General features: G+C 44.3%; 3 protein-coding genes across 24 annotated transcripts in view; 1 reads left to right on the top strand and 2 right to left on the bottom strand.

The window, feature by feature from the left end:
• DDHD2 (DDHD domain containing 2) overlaps positions 1-3,405 on the top strand; it is a 43,436-nt gene extending 40,031 nt beyond the window's left edge. For 3 of the 4 annotated variants that reach the window (XM_045055564.1, XM_045055562.1, XM_045055566.1), the window contains 2 exons: positions 672-779; positions 1,242-3,405. In XM_045055564.1, coding sequence (XP_044911499.1) covers positions 672-753 — 82 coding nt within the window. In that variant the 3' untranslated portion in view covers positions 754-779; positions 1,242-3,405. Of the gene's footprint in view, positions 1-671; positions 780-1,237 lie in introns of all 4 variants that reach the window. The other variant, XM_045055563.1, reaches the window with a different exon arrangement.
• Positions 3,406-3,740: 335 nt separating this feature from the next.
• Positions 3,741-9,907, bottom strand: PLPP5 (phospholipid phosphatase 5). Of its 13 annotated transcripts, none has more exons than XM_045055571.1 (8): positions 9,752-9,907; positions 8,917-8,997; positions 8,387-8,477; positions 7,901-7,964; positions 7,246-7,370; positions 6,394-6,564; positions 4,840-5,028; positions 3,741-3,994 (listed from the first exon to the last, which is right to left on the bottom strand). In XM_045055571.1, exons 1-7 carry the CDS (start codon positions 9,890-9,892, stop codon positions 4,868-4,870), a joined length of 834 nt encoding a protein of 277 aa, XP_044911506.1. In that variant the 5' UTR covers positions 9,893-9,907; the 3' UTR covers positions 3,741-3,994; positions 4,840-4,867. The 13 variants fall into 13 exon arrangements, 12 of the variants coding, with proteins under 12 accessions (XP_044911506.1, XP_023108369.2, XP_044911505.1 ...); XR_006596520.1 differs by lacking the exon at positions 3,741-3,994 and adding an exon at positions 5,412-5,519 and having other exon boundaries at positions 4,904-5,028; XM_023252601.2 differs by having other exon boundaries at positions 3,741-5,028; positions 8,957-9,025.
• A 74-nt stretch (positions 9,908-9,981) lies between these two features.
• The window catches only part of NSD3 (nuclear receptor binding SET domain protein 3), a 117,063-nt gene continuing 110,635 nt past the window's right edge, over positions 9,982-16,409 (bottom strand). For 6 of the 7 annotated variants that reach the window (XM_045055556.1, XM_045055559.1, XM_045055555.1 and 3 more), the window contains one exon: positions 9,982-16,009. In XM_045055556.1, coding sequence (XP_044911491.1) covers positions 15,768-16,009 — 242 coding nt within the window. In that variant the 3' untranslated portion in view covers positions 9,982-15,767. The remainder of the gene's footprint in view (positions 16,010-16,409) is intronic. The other variant, XM_045055557.1, reaches the window with a different exon arrangement.

Here is a 16,409-nt window from a genome sequence, read left to right as displayed (position 1 = left end):
TCAGTTGGTTGAGTGTGCAACTTTTGATTTTGGCTCAGGTCATGATCCCAGGGTCATGGGATCAAGCCCTGTGTCTGACTTTGTGCTGAGCATTTATTTTGAGAGAGAGAAAGAGCATGTGTGAGCAGGGGAGAGAAGAGAGAGGGAGAGAGAGAATGCCAAGCAAGCTCCATGCTTCACAGAGCTGGATGCGGCACTTGATCTCACGACCCTGGGATCATGACTTGAGCCGAAATCCAGAGTCGGATACTCAAACCGACTGAGTCACCCAGGCGCCCCAACTTATTTATAACTGGAAGTTAGTATGTCTTAATTCCCTTCACCTATTTGCCCACACCCATCTCCCTTCTGGCAGCCACATTTGTTCTCTGTGTTTAAGAGTTTGGTTTTTTGTTCATTTGTATTTTAGATTCCACATATAAGTGAAATCATATGGTATTTGTGTCTGGTTCACTTCACTTAGCAACCTCCAGGTCCATTCATATTGTTGCAAAAGGCAAGATTTCATTATTCTTTATGGCTGAGTAATAAATATCCCACTGTAAAATGAACTTTTTATTGTAAAAAATGAACTTGCACAGTGGTTGTGTAAATGAGGTAGTATGTGTAAAGCATCTTTAAGTATGAACATTAGCTGCTGCTTTTTACAATGTAAGTTTTTCTCTTTACAGGGAGTCTGAAGATACCGTATTGCTGGTCCTCAAAGAAATCTACCAAACCCAGGGCATCTTCCTTGATCAGCCTTTACAGTAAAAATCAACTATGTATGGCTACTTAATGTGAGTTTTTAAATGTCACGTATGCTGCATGGTTCCTACATATTAATATGTTATGGGGAACAGTGTAGACTTGGGCTCTTTATAAATATACTTTTCTCTTGCCTGTCACCAAGATCTAGGTTATTATTCATTTTTAGAGGGACTCTGGTTAAAATTCCTGGGGGAAAAAGCACAATAGCCCACTTAGAGAAAGGTTAGTGTTCATTTACTTTGCTAGTGATTTGGTCCAATAACACTTAATCATTTTTAGGATCTAAACTCAGAATCTTAATAGTTCTGATCATCTGAGAGTTACCATGGCAGTAGTTAGAATTTTAATGATGAACAACACATCCTGAGATTTAAGTTACTCAGCCTTTTAGATGTGTAACGAGAACGTCCATGTATCAGGCTCTGGCATTCTGCTTGGCTGCCTTCCAGCTGTGACTGCATCGTGACCTCTTTCCACTCTTCCCTAGACAGACACTGAAGGATCCTTCCCCAGAAAATCTACCTGCTTGTTGCTGCCGTTTTCCTCTCAGCCACGTCATTTCTTGCATGTTACCTGCCACTTACCACTGGGGTCTTTGGAAGATAATCTTTTTTGGAAGTGAGTAGAAAAGCAAAGAGAAGACCGTATTGCTTTTTACCACTGGCTTCGTGTAAGCACTCGCCATTCTTCATAGTGGGGCGTGTTTGCATCTTTAATTCTTGGGTGACAGGTGCCATCCTTTATTTTTATTGCTTATTCCTTGAGACAGTATAAAGTCTGTTTTGAGTTTATTTTGGCTTGGGCAGACATTTTTCTAGGAGGTTATTGCTTGTCTTTAGAAAATCCTCTAGTTTGGAAACAGGCTTGAGATTCAGAAGGCATTTTGGGGTACACATGTCTCATTGGTGTTCTCTGCACTTGAAGGCTAAGTGGGTGTGTAAAAGACTGTTGAGCAAATTCTTTTGAGTCCACTTTTCTTTCCTACAAGTACTTTGTGAAGGACCAAAATGTAGCTGGGAGAGAGTTACTGTTTATTCTCTACAGCTGACAGTTGATCAGAGGAATCACTGATGCTGTTCATTATTTTCACAGCTGTTGGAGCTGCTCTCAGAGTCTAAAGTGGATAGTTTAGTTCACATTAGGTGCATCTTTATAAAGCAAAGATGTTCTATATCCTAGACCTGTCTTTTTATATCGTGCTTCAACTTAGGAGAGTTTAGATGAAATTTGACTTAGTTATTGGATAGTAGCTTCTTCCTTAAGTTGAGGGCAAAGTTATACAAGCCTTGACAGGCTGCTTTGGTTATAAATAAAAATATTTCAGGAGTACATTTGTGGTGAAATAGAATCTGTGACAGTCAACCACCATATCCACTTGGGTGAAGGTAGTACTGTGTGCTCTGTTTGAAAACATTTTGTAATCACCATTGCCTTCCTTGGTACCCATAATCCAGAAAATGTATTAGAAGCCTCATGGCACAAGCAGTGTTGGTTGGGCAGGTCGGTTTGGCTAGGGGGAAATGTTTCTTTTTCTGCAAGAAAAACCTACGCCTGTCGGGGCCAAGGAACAGCTATTGCAGTCATTGTCAGAGCATGCAAAGTGAAAGGTACCTTGAAGATGATGGGTGCGTGTAGACTAACTTTTTCCAGGCATCTGCTCACCACTGTGCTGTTTTCTTTCTCATTGGTCGGTTTGTCTTTGCAGTTCTCTTTGTGATAGTCCTTTACACTCCATAGGCCTATAACAATGGCACAGGCAGGCAAGCTGTGTTTTCGTTTTTTATAAAAAATGTTTTTTTGTAAACGTATCACGGTATCCAGTGCATTGGCATGTAACATTCACTTCAGCCATCCCTTCAACTGCAGTGGTCTTTATCCCTTTCCAGAGAGGAAAGGAAAAGGAAGTTAATCACTGTCACCTTAGAGATGGTAGAGGTGAGGTTGGGGTACAGGGTCAGTGCCTGGCCTTTCCTTGTCCATCTGCTTTACAGGCTAATGCTGACTTAGCCACTAAGAAGTGTCAGATACATGGAATACTTTTGTATATAAACTGAGTTTGAAGTAAGGGTTACTGAGAATTAAGTAGCATTAATTATATTTTAGAGCGGAAGCTTTTGTCAAGTTGTCTTCAAATTTAAGTTTATTCTTCCTATTAGCAGAATAGAGCGTATTTAAGAGTAAACCAAAGGACAGGCAAGGAGGAGTTCCTGTAACCAAAGATGAACAGCATACCCCTGGGATAGCTAGATCAACCACTGCTGGGACTAAGAAATGGTTCTTTCCTGATGGGGAGGGGCAGGCAGCTGTACAAGAGCTTGATGTCTCGTCTCTCCACCTGTGGTAGCATCATGGTTGCATATCACATAGGATGATAGGCTTGATTTAAATCCTTTAGTTATATATTATTTGCACTACTTTGGTCGTATCATGTGCAGTGTCTTGACCAAGACTATTTTTCAACTGTAGAGTATCATTTTCTACATATTTCCTGCTACAGAATTTGTATTGCTTATTTCAGCAACAGATTGTCTGCATGGAAAGATTAATAGTACTGATTAGCTTTCTAATATTTTGCACTTTTTGAAATGTTTGTTTTTTTACATGATTATATTTAAAAGTTTATGAAATACTGAAATAAAACCATATTGACCAGTTGCCTACTTTTACCTGGTTCATCCATTATACAGAAAGTTAATACAATAACCGTTTTCTCCCCGTATATATTTCTAAAGCAAATTAAAAAGATAACGTTTGGGCAAAGAACTAATATTTCAGTTCTTTTCCGGGGACTGGTGTTTTCTTTAGGCAGATACAGTAAAGCGTGGCAATTACAAAATAAATACTGAGACTGTTCTTCAGTAATTGCAGGTATCAGCCTCTACCACCGATAGTCGTGTCACTTATGTCAGATGGGGAATCCAGGGTTTTACTTTGGAAATGTTCTGGCTCTCGTGTGGTATTAAGGACCAAAAACACCCACAGTCACCATCTTCTTTGAATATCACATTTATTGAAGGAAAAAGACACACTGAAGACACAGAAACACGTAAGCCCAAGGTTATATTTAAAGTACGATTGTAAAGAGAAAGGTACTTGTAGGTCCTGTAGCATCTCCTGTAAAATTGTTCCTTGTATCCCATTTGAAGAAGGGTCACAGAAAGTTCATTTTGCCGCTAGATAACCACATCTGTAATTTTTCTTTCCTGCCTTAGCCAGTTGGCAGAGTTGATGCATTTGGGCAGGTCTTCAGTCATGCATGGAGAGAAGGAAACTAGTGAGCACAGTTTAGGAGTATGTTTCAGTACCAGCAACTGAGGGTGGTTTCCACCTCATTTGTCCTTACCATTTTTTAAAACTGTTTACTTAGTAATTCAATAAATAATTTATGTCCACAGTATTTAAAATGGACAGCAATATTTGACTAGACTCAGGTAAGATACATATGTAGGAAGGTAAAACAGCCAGAATTGGACATTTTCCTATATAAGGTTTGATGGATTGTCACCAGAGAAAGTAAACAGAACCAAAATTTCAGTTGGTCATGCCCTGGATTTTAAGATTTTGAGCTATAGAAAATGGAAATTCATCTCTAGCTTCTAGGATATGTAGAGGCTTCTTTGTAAAATCTTTTTTTCTTATTTTAGAGCCTGAGAGAGCAGGGGAGAGGGGCGGAGGGAGAGAATCTTAAGCAGACTCCATGCTCAGCACAGAGCCCGAAATGGGGCTCAATCCCACAACCCTGAAATCATGACCTGAGCCAAAATCGAGTCGGACGCTCAACTGACTGAGCCACCCAGGCACCCCTTGCAAAGGCTTCTTTGTGAAAGATCCTTCCCAGAATGGCATTTAAATGAAATGTAAAATGCTGTAGATATTGAGATACCAGCTGGTAGACTACTGTATGATCTTTTTACCAAATGTGTGGCACAGAGCAGTGAAAAAGAACCTTGAACTTTGACTCCATGATAAATCCATGTGAGCAAAACTGCATAAACATATGGAGGCAGAATGAAGTGCTGATGTCCTCACTTGTACCTCTTAAGAGACAAAAGGTCAGAAGTTCTTGGGCAGTTACGAAGGGTGATTCACCTAATCTCCACTGAGGTAGTTCCAATTTCTAAATACTAAAATGATAAGGATCACCAGGCTTCTGTGCAATGGGAAGTACAAGTCTGTCCTGAAATGGTTTATGGCATTCTGCGTCAGTCAGCGGAGGATAATACTGCCTGTAGCAGACATAGGCAAATGTCAGGCCAATCATGGATCCAACTAGTACGTCTGAAAGAGAAGAGATAAGGTCTTCTCTTAATCATATTAGACTCGTAAATCATGTTAAAACACCACGCGGTGCTGGCATACTGATACTGCGAGTTCAATTGTAGATCACTGCAGTAAAGCGAATGTCTCAATAAAGCAAGTCAGATGAATTTTTTGGTTTCCCAGTGCAAGATGAAAGTTACGCTAATACTGTGCCGTAGTCTATTAAGTGTGCAATAGCATTACATATTAAAAAAAAAAAACATATACCTTAATTAAAAAATACTTTATTGCTAAAAAAATGCTAACCATCATCTGAGCTTTCAGCAAGTCATAACCACTGATCACAGACCACCATAACAAATATAGTAATAATGAAAAAGTTTGAAATATTCAACAATTACCAAAATGAGACAGGGAAACACGAAGTGAGCAAACGTGGAAAACTGGCACTGAGAGACCTGCCTAGCGCAGCATCGCCACAAACTTCAGTTTGCACAAGACAACGTTATCTGTAAAGTGCAATAAAATGAGGTACGTCGGTACAGAGACCTCGGCCCTTCAGGTTTCTCTACTTGTTTGGGCTGCAAAAAAACCTCAATTCCAGGTTTATGGTTTCTTTAGGCTTTCTCAGTTTTGTTATATGAGTAATAGGATTATCATCAGGTTCTTTTCTAAACCAAATCAAAACACATCTTTAGTTAAATAAGTGTAAATGAGCCTTTTTCCAAGTATACCAGATTGAATTTTTTAAAAATTCGGAATAACGTTTCACTTAATGATATTAACCCCTTTTTCATCATTTAAAGAGTTCTAGAGGAAGCAATAAACTCCTCAGGAGTTGCCTTTCTTTGCAGGAAAAAAAAAAAAAAAGTTTATTCTTTAGGAGCCTTAGGGCTCCTAAGGACTTTTAGGAAATACTGTCAGGTTTTTTTTTTGAATTAGGACTTTTCTGGGAAGGTACTCTGTCACTTGGATGTTTTGCTTTGTCATTCAACTTAAATTTCTTTGGTTTAACTACAATTTTATGTTTTCTTGAACTTTAGTTTCTGAACAAAAACCTCATGACAACAAACTTGATTTTTAAGACCCTAAGTGAATTGAGCTTTTGAGATTTGTGGTAAAAAATTTCTTAGAGAAAAATGAAATTCGTAGTTTATTCTGAACTTATGATGCTTCAGAGTAATGGAAAATTTAGGATATTTCTCCTTAAAAGGAAACTGTGCTTTCCCATGCTCCATACAGCTGGTTCAGAAACCCAGACCCTCCCATACCTATTTGTTTATTCATTTAGCAGACACATTCAGCGTCTCCTCTGTGCCAAATGCTTGGGGTAAAATGGTGGGTGAAACGTGCGAACTTGCACGGCACGAATACCTCGCTTACCTTGCCAGTGATGCTTATAGTCACAGGTGCGGGAAAGTGCAATCACAGCTGCGAGGAGGAGAGGCGACAGAAAGGCACAGAACCTCCAAGACTTCCCACGGCCTTGTGGCGCGAAGCAATGTAACTTCCCCGCCAGGTAGAAGGAAGCAAAGGCCAGACCAGCAAATGCAACTGGAAGAGGGAAAACCTATAAGTGTATGTCTCTTAAAGGAAGCGCTGTCATCCATCTGCAAATAGGTGGCCGGGGGGGGGGGGGGGGGGGGGGGGGCATGCATGTTTTATTCTTTCTGGATACCCTTCTGGTAGAGATCATTGATGATGGAGGAGGAGGAAACAAAAGGGAAAATGAAGGACTTTATTTTGTGTCCCAAAGTTAATATTTATTCTGAGAATAGTTTTTGGAATACTAACAATTGGGCAGGTTATTTAACTTCTCAATGCCTTCGTTTCCTCATGTATAAATGGGAATCATAAAAATAATACTACCCACCTCATTGTGCTATTTTGGTATTAAATGAGGTAAGAATCAAAAATGCCTTCCAAAGAACCTGACGCATAGTAGTCCTTCAGCAAAGGTTAATGCTTTTATAACTAGTACAAGATTGCAGGATCTAGGCAAATAATACAACGATCCTAAAACGTTCCAGATCTCATGAAGGTAAACTACTTCCTCTCTCCTCCCTGATTTTTGAGGCTCAGACTTGTGAAATCTTGGGGTTATTAAAGAAGGGGGGGGGTTCGCTAGTTTCTAGATACAAGAACAAAACTAGTGAGATGATCCCATCCTCACACATTTCCTAGGTTAAATTCAGTGGCCCCCCAAAAGGCAGAGATGTCAAGTTCACATCGTACAGGAAGAATGTCCACTGGGGAAGCTCTTCCGGCCCTCATTCACCACGTCCTTGTCTCCTGTGCACTCCAAGTCAGAATGGGCTTGCCCATCCGGGAAGCAGCGGTAGAAGAAGTCTGGGCGTGGCCTGAAAAAAGCATGATCTCAACACAGATCGCCTGACAACGCCAGAAATTATTTTTTGGTTTTATCAGACATCCGTAATCTGTAATCCATTTACTCTCGGTCAAATGGTGTCCCAGGCAAAATAATGGAAGTGGATTAGGACAGTCACCATTAAAAGAAAAGCATTATTTCCAGGGTCAGCATTTAAATCGGGAGGTGGGGGGTGGGGTGGGGTGGGCGGGAGCCGGTCCAGCACATGATAAATTGTTAGGGCAAAGAGCAAGTCACCCTGCAGCTTCAGCAGGTGCTCTAGAGGATGTGGACCCTGCTGCGGCTGTCAGTGGGAAATGCTGTTCAGGGCAGCGAAGAGCCCAAGTGTCACCTGCAGGACAACCATAGGGAAAGGGAGGAAGAGTTAAGTGAAAAAAGCAAGGTCAGACAGAGGAGGAAAGGATAAGGAGGAAGCTGTGTGGTGCAGCCATGAACCACCTCCTGTGGGGGGGGGGGGGGGGAGGAAGGGCTGGCACCCAGGTGCGGACCCTGCTCACTCACCTGCCCACTATCAGTTTTATTGTGTTGGTAAAGACACCGTTCAGAGCCAGGGCAAGGCTGGCAGCTGGAAAGCAAAGAAACTTACTGTTAGTTTCTGCCTCAGAGGCGCTGCATGGTCATTGTCTCTTGAGAGCAGCCATGTCTTTCTGAGACAGGAATGGTCAGGCTCCAACCGGAGCGGAGCGTGGAAATAATTCTCTTAACGTGTTGCACAGAGAGAACTTCTGCACTAGGCTGAAGATGTTTCTGGGGTACAAATTATCCAGTGCATATAGGCACTGCTAGGAAGTTACGTTCTTAGAGTGCTAGTTTTCGGTGTCATGGGTGATAGCACGGGTACAGGGGAGATAGAGGACGACTTTAGGAATGCAGAACCCCATGGTCTCCACCTGCTGAGGTCACACCTCCAGTGGCTGAAGCCCACAACTCCCACCTTCTCATTCCAGCACCAAGGAGGTAACCCAGCCAGAGACCGCTAGTTCTTACCCAGGCAGGCCTGTCTGCTGTCTGTCCCGCCCGCCTTCTTGAGACATCTGGCCAGGAGGATCAGAGACAGTGGGGAGAGAAATGCAATGACCTGAACCAGAACATGGCAGAGGTTAAAAAATCAAACCCCGAGACCACTAGTTGTTAAAGGAGCTCCCACAGGGAAGAGGGGTGGTAGGGACAGCAGAACTCACATGTCAGAGCTCCCTGTTCCCCTGTCAATATAAGCAGCGTCAGACTGGGCACTAGCAGCTCCACCAGCAAGTAACACCATCACCCCATTATTCTAAATGACCAGTTCCCTCGGGCCATCCCCATCCTAAGGAACAGAGCTCAGAACATGGCCCTGGAGCAAAAACTGACATCTTGCTAAATTTGGATCCTGATCATAAGGAAACAAAATTTTTAGCACATCAAGGGGGACAGTAAGTTTCCGTTTTGGAGCCAAAACGACCACCTCCTGCTGCTTCCTGGCATTAAGCTCAGTAACAGGTACTAAGGGTCAGAAGGAAGGCTAGTTCTCCACGCACAAACATGGGCTTGGTAGGGAAATACTCTGCTTCCACATACGGATTCCGGTAAAGCCACATCTCCTCTGGTTGGATCAGCCGCTGGAAGGGAGGGAGAAGCTCTGTTACCCTAAAGGAGAAACAAAAATGTGCAGAGCCTGTCGGCGGCTTGTTTCCTGGAACGGCCGGGGCTTCCCACCTAGGGACCCCGGACCTTGGCCCGCGGGCGGCGCTCGAGGAACCCCAGGCCGAGGCAGGGGCTGCCTGCCCGCCTCCTTTGGGGTCGGCAGCCCGTCTGGAGTGGGGTCCGACCGCAAGACGCTTACAGGAAGGCCGCGAACAGGGCGATCCGCACGCCCAACTCGGCCCCGAGGGCCGCCGCCGCCGCCGCCTTCTCCATCCTGCGCTCGGCCCCGGACAGACGCCGCGCTGACGTGGCTGCCGCTGCGGCGGCTGCGGGGCGCGCGCCCGCCCCCTGCAGGGCCGTCCCGGGAGGCCGGGCCTCGGCTGCTCTCAGAGCGGGCTAGCGGGCGCCGGGGGAACTGCGCGCGCAGAAGGCGGGCGGCCACCTCGCGGCCGGGGCGGGTCGGCAACCCCGGGAGCAGGAGGGGCGGCTCCGGCGCCGTCCCGAGAGCAGCACTTCGCCAAAGGAATGGGGAGCAAGCGGGGCCGTTCTAGGGTGCTGGGCAGGGAGCTGGCTCCCGGTGCCCAGCCAAGCAGCAGTTTCTCCACGGAGTCTGAGAAACCGACCGGATGAGAGGGACATCTATCCCCGTGGCGCCCTTCGCCAACCAGTCGGTGCCTCGATATTCTCCTACCACGCCAAGCGGGGAGCGACATTCTCCAAGGACCTCACCTCTATGAAAACCAAACCAAACCCCACGAGTGCGGCCCCACGTTTATTCGCAGCGCAGCGGCGGGGACATCCCGAAGGGCCCTGCAGTGCTGCGGACTCACCGCCGCCCCCCTCCCCCTCAGGGTGCACATCTTGGGCCATTCAGCCCTGCGCCGGGTCCCCTCCCTCCCATTATGACCCCTTGTCCAGTAGTTGGGGCAAGAAATGACAGGCAATGAACAAGTCCACAATTTAATTTGTAACATACAGGACAATTTATTGAAGTCAATCTCAAGCAAAATCTGAAATCAGTGGAATGTCATTAAGAACCTTTCCAAATTAATCCTCACGGAAGCAAAAAACACGTCTGAATTCCAAAGTAGTTGTCAAATAAAAAAAGGCAACATCTCAGTAAATATAATGTACAAAAATTTATGTTCCTACCAGCACACACAGTAGTTAGAAGCTTAAAATTACAGGCAATCCTAAATGTACTGTAACTAGTCACCAATAAGCTATCTATATACAGGTTAACCAAGCTTTACACGTTTCACACTATGCAGTAAAACATAGGTCGATCAACAAAATCCCCAAAATATCATGTATCTTGAAGTCTATGTGGCAACATCAAGTCATTATACAGTAATGCCCTAGTGGAACACCCCCCAGGGAAAATGAACACTAATCCCTTAGTGTCAAGAGCTTCTAGCCAAGCCACAGAAACCCAAAAGAGATTGACTTTAGTGAATATTGATGCTCTGTTATTAAAGACTCAAATCTCAAGTGATTTAGGCAAAATAACATTTCACAGGATCTACAAAGTTTATTACAGATAAACAAAGTACAGAAATAATCAATCTACAAAGGTCATTATCATAGATAAAGATCACAAGAAAATGAAAACAGAATCTGTAGGTATCTGTGTTTGTTGTGCAATATCACAAGTGGTTACAAATGAATTTCTCATACCAATTCCAATTATGCACACACCCCTGTATATAAAAAGGACCTAATTATTAGCCAGTTGTAATCATCATTCAGCATCTTGGTCATCGGAGGCAATATGATGTTCTTTTTTGACACAGGGTATGTGACAGCACAAATGAGATAAAAGTAGAAAAGTAAATTTTATCCAGTCCACTCCTAAACTGACAAGAATACCTTACGAATACCTTATCTCGGGGATCTGCTGGCTGCTGAGAGCCACCAGCTCGAGTCAGAGGTCCGCAGCAGGCAGGGAGAGGGCGCACTGGCACCCGAGGGTGCTTTCTTGCTAATCCGCAGAGGGAGAAGGTCACGTAAGAAAACTAGGGGCTGAATAAATGACTTTGGCAACTGTTTATCTTTTCCCTTTGTCTTACACGTAATGGACTTGCACGGGCTACTGAGGCACAGGTCGCTCTCCTCCTCCTCCCCTTTCACACGTATGTGCCACAAGCACCTGAACTTGTCACCTAAGCAATGGACTGACATGAAAAGAACGGAAATGTTTTTTGAAACACGCAGGTTACACCCTGCATTTCAGGAGTGCAACGTAAGTGCAAATTTTTGTTTTTTTCCCTACACAGGCATATATATTAAAAGGAAAGAGGAGGTGCACGGGGATAGGGCTGACAAAATGACAAAATAAAGAACATACATAGGAAATATTCATAAAAATGCTGCTGGTATTTCATGCAAGAGTCTCTTCCTCAAATGCATACATGAAATCTGAGATATCTGCTGTGGACACCCTCTCCCATTTGCAGAACTTTGCCTTTAATCCAAGCTAAAGAGGATAAGAGACTAGGCTATTTGTTTTCAAAACAGTATACAAAACAATGCTTTCTACTTCATAAATTTAAAAATAACTGTAAAATAAGGGGAATCTGAAGAGTTTCAAGTACTTAAAAAACCTGAATTCAATGAGGCAGAGGTCTCAATGTTAAAGTGACTACTTCGTACCTGTGGTAAACATGATCAGTCCCCGCCCTCACCCTATTCTACCCCTTCTCTCCCGGTCCCCGCCCCAGGTAAAAGTCGGTAGATTTCAGTATATACAAATTCCCAACTTTTCAGTATTTGTTAATACATGGCAAAGCTGTCTAATTACATCTATTCCCCAGCTCATCTGAAACTGGGAGTTCTACTCTTTGTTTACAGATAACCAGGGACCAATTCGAGGTGGCTCTGGGCCAAAGGAAATGGTTCCCAATGATCTCGTCAAGTCGCAGCAACAAGGCCCAACGACTTGGGGCGGCCAGATGCCGCAGCCTTGGAAGAAGGAAGTGGAGCGGAATTTGCGCTGCCCAGCGATCAAGCAACTTCCCAAGGTCTTGGTACCTCACGGAGAAGTACATCAAATGTAAGATTCCCAAGCCGTGAGGACTCCACGGCAACTCGTTTCCTTACCCTGTCGGGACGTGGCATGTGGCAGCACCTTGACTTTAAGGTGAATGCTAAAGGAAGAGCGTGGGACTTAAAAGGAAGTGAAGGACGAGCCACGAATCCCGGGCAGTCCAGAGACTCCCCCCTGCACAGCGGCCTCCCCACCCTCCACACTGCAGCTCTGGGTCCGGCCCGTGGAGCACAGACCACGTGACTAGTCCAAAAGGAAACTCTACTTCATGAACCATGAAAGAAACGTGTCCAACAGCCTGCCCTGAGAGTCCTTTACATGATTATCTCAGAATTTCAAAACATTTTTCACAAGCACGTTTCCAAATAGTCTGTGGAAATGGCAGAAGGGAGCTAGGAGCAGCCACCAACCCCCCCCCCCCCCGCCATTATTTATTTATTTATTTATTTAAGATATGGTCCTGACTTGAACACACAGCTCCAAGTTTCAATGATTCTAAAAGGCAGCCTATTCTATAGCTCAGGCCATCATTTTTGAGAATTAAGGTAGAGGAGGAACTTGTTAAGATAAAAATGAAAATAAAACCCACCTCCCTCCTGACTCTAGCCCTGATTAGATATTACAGGAGTGAATCACTTCCTCCAGCTGCTTTGGCCTTCCAGGAATGAAGGGTCAGCCACCCCCTCCCAGCCCCAGGCGGCCCTCCTGACTCCCTTGTGACCGGGGTCCAGCCCCTTCCTGCACTGCACATGCCTGGTGGCTTCCAGGATTTCCTCTGTAGTTGTTACTGTCTGATTTCTGAAGCTTTACGCTGATGATCAAAAATTTTACATTCACTTCTTCTTCCAAAGAATTAACAGGAGGCTAAAAAAAAAAATACCACCATTATCCCATGCTGCCATGAGCTATCTCATTTTTGGACAAGAATAAAAACCAACCATCTATGCTCTGACCACACATACAGATTTAAAAGTTAACAAATACCAACTTAAGCCTGAGAGAGAGACACGTCTTTTGGAATACCTCACTGGCGAGGCGCAGTGAGCGCAACTCTCTCTCCCTCTCTGCTTCTATCACCTGCAACTTGGAAATACATGAAAGAGGTCAGGAGTGACACCACGGAGGTGTGAGGAGAGCTCCTTGGCACTGGCAGGACCGAAGCCACTTTTCGGACTGTTAAAGAGCAGTCACGGACAAAGACTCCAGAGCTGTGGTTAGCCACTTTGTTTTCTACCCTGATTTCTGAAATGGCAGAACAATCCTATTAGGTACCCCCCACCCCCAACAAAAACGATGAAATCTCAGCAGAGCTGTTACAGATACATGAACCAAACACAACACAATGAAGAAGCTGCATAAAAATACTTAAACCTAAGGTACCTGCAGTGCAGAGGATGTACCCTGGCTTACCGTAGAAAAGTCCTCAGATATTAAATAGCACTGAGTTGGAAACAAAGCAAGGAGAGAAGATTTCATGTTTGACACTATTTCAACAAGAGTTGCACTTCGAATGTTAAAGGAAATCCTTCATGTTAGTAAGTTTAAAAAAGCAAACATCTATCATATATATATATATATATATATATATATATATATATATGTATATATGTATATATATATATATATATATATATATATAAAGTTTTAGTATGATAAAACCTAGATTTTCTTAAATTATTTTTTAAAAGGATATCAAACCATATAATTGCTCAAGAGCAATTATGTTGCAAAGAGTTTAGTGTTTTGGTGAAGCTGTACTTCATGTTACTCATTATAATTATGTTTGGTAACACGTACAGCATTTTCCATTTTGCTCTTTCTTCTGGGACCATGTCTGATCAATAGAATTACTGGAGGCCCAAGAAGTCACCTCAGAATTAATTGCTGGAATCAGGCAAATGGCAGTTTAGGAGCTTAAGTAAAGGAAGTGTAGTGTGGTTTTTGTTTGTTTTGTTTTTTTTTTTTACAAGAGAAAACCCATTACGATTACACATTTACATTAAAAAAAGAGGCACAAAACAGTGTTTCTTCTTTTTTTCCAGAGAAGAACTCTAAATTGACAAGAAAAAAGGAACACGCGTGACACAACCGAAGGAATGTGGCCGAGCATCTACTCTCTCAACCTTCATAAGGTTCCTAGAAACTTCTTGAGGGAAAATAAATGCTACCAGGTATCAGCAACTGTAAGCAGTCAGAATCCACAGAGAAAGTTATAGTTCATTCAAGCTAGCCCTAGACTTCTACTTAGCACAGTGTTACAACAAGGTCTGACATGACTAATTACTTCATACCAGGAATACTGGAATATACATATTCCTAAACATGAAATGCAAGTGAATTTTGTGGGCAGACACCTTGGTACACTTGCATCTGTGAGATCCAAGCATCACCACCAACCATTTTTGCTAACGCTGCTTTCTCGGGAGCTTCCCTAAGTGCTTCCTACAACGAAGTGTGTTTGTGTGGCTCTTACCTACCCTGTAGAAGTGTCCCCCTTCCTCAATGGGGGCGATGTTGGTTACTAGATAATACGAGATATAAATTGTCTACATAGAACTTGGGGCTGCCCCTACCCCTTCTGCCCCCCAAACTAGGAACTAAACCAAGAAACCTACTCAGATACAGCTCAGATTCATTTGTGTAGTTCCCACTAGGAAACATGGCTGAGCGGCCAGCGAGCTGACAAAGGGAATGTTTGATTGGGACAGGGAAGCAGAGACAAGAGAGGAAATGCCCTTAATTCTCTCCAAGATGGACGAGGGGGCTCCACTATACTGAACAGAAAATGGTGCTTGTATGATACAGTGTCTGGTCTGGGCCTCTCGTCTCCCGTTATCTGCCTTTGTCAGCGTGCCAGGATAGAGGGGGGATGACCACTCACGTCCACATAAACACACTTCATCAAAAATGTCCACGATCAATGGAAAATATTTCCAACTCAGTGAACGCACCCCCTTCTGTCTTTCTCCAAAACCCAAAACCACATTACATTCCTTTCTAGGTAGAGTTATCACGTCATAAAGCCCACCTAGGTTAACACCACAGAGGTAAAATCCACTGAGGCATTTTGTTCTCAAGAGGCCAGATCCAATAATCCCACAAAGCCCTTCTCTGAGACTATGAAAGACGTTCTGAAGGGAAAGAGAAGTCAGCCTCCCTACTGCTCAGCAAAGAGGTATATGAAGATCATCAGAGCCTTTTCCAGAGGGCCTGCTCCAGCTCCTACGTGAGACGCACACGCACACTGAACAGACTACCTGACTACATTTCTTAAGATAAAAAAAAAAAAAAAAAAAAAAGAAAATAAATAAAGGAATGATGGCTACTTTTGCTTTTTACACCCAAGGAACACATCCTAGACTTCAAATTTATCTCATTAACATAACTTTCTCTTCTAAAAGCGAAGACATCTCTTTTTCCAGCTGCAAAGGCATTGAAGCACAATAAAAGGCAAGAAAAGACCAAGGGAATCTGGCCCGCTACAGAAGAGGCCGCAAGCTGACAAAACAGAACCAGATCCCAGCAATTGCTCCTGCCCGCGCCACCCGGCTCCCCATTCGCACTTCAGTAAGGCAGCGCTGAAGGCCAAGGCCGCGCGCACCGCAGCCGGCTCTTCTTCCACTAACGCGTCACCGATTCCCCTTTTTTCTTTTCTTTTTGTCATTTCAATAAAAAGAAAAAAAAGAAATCACCACCCATTTATTCTCTCAGGTCTTCTCCACGATCCTGCGATTCCAACTTGCATTTGATCTTGCTCCAGTACTCTGCCGACACAGGAGATTCGGGGTCGTGCTCCGAGCAGCAGAGCCGGCCTTCCAGGGCCGAGGGAACCAGAGCGCCCTCTCGGTGATCTTTACAGAAGGAGCGCGGGCAGAACTCGCAGAAGGAGACAGCGGCGCTGCCGCACTCCCCGCACTGGTGCCACGGGCACTCCCACTTTCCTAGTGAGGGGTGGGGACAGGGAAAAGAGCCCCATCAGTGCCCACCTCGACGACTCGTGAAACACCCCCGTTCCCACCGTCTTCTCTGATTGGAGACCGAGTTCACCTGAGCACCACTCCGAATTTCAGCCAAACTTACGAGCAGGTGCACCGGTGAGCCCGGAGGCGTGCTGCTGCCCGAAACTCAACGCCACAGGAGCCAACTGCTCACCCAGGGCAATAGGGACACAGAGACCAGTCTCTGCTGGCCCGCACCCACTCCCTATTTGCAGGGATAAATTTTTCGTGAGCATACTTTATGTCTGCTACTGTTGGCTGTTCTAGTCAGCCTCATCCATTCCACGGCTCCACGAAGGACAGTGAAGTACCTCTTACATTACACGCACGTCAGAGACAGGGT

Source organism: Felis catus, chromosome B1 (genome assembly GCF_018350175.1).
Source record: "Felis catus isolate Fca126 chromosome B1, F.catus_Fca126_mat1.0, whole genome shotgun sequence".
Lineage (NCBI taxonomy): Eukaryota > Metazoa > Chordata > Mammalia > Carnivora > Felidae > Felis > Felis catus.
Note: the sequence above shows the minus strand (reverse complement) of the source record. Positions and strands in the feature narration are given on the sequence as shown.

Excerpts from the sequence above, each read along its gene's own strand:
- PLPP5 (XM_045055570.1), bottom strand. The coding sequence starts at position 9,892 with ATGGCCCAAGATGTGCACCCTGAGGGGGAGGGGGGCGGCGGTGAGTCC. Across the intron at positions 8,478-8,916 it reads TCCCTACCAAGCCCATGTTT|GTCATTGCATTTCTCTCCCC; the intron begins GTGCGTGGAGAA and ends GTTCTGGTTCAG. Across the intron at positions 6,565-7,245 it reads CCCCAGTGGACATTCTTCCT|TTGCATTTGCTGGTCTGGCC; the intron begins GTACGATGTGAA and ends TCCCTCTTCCAG.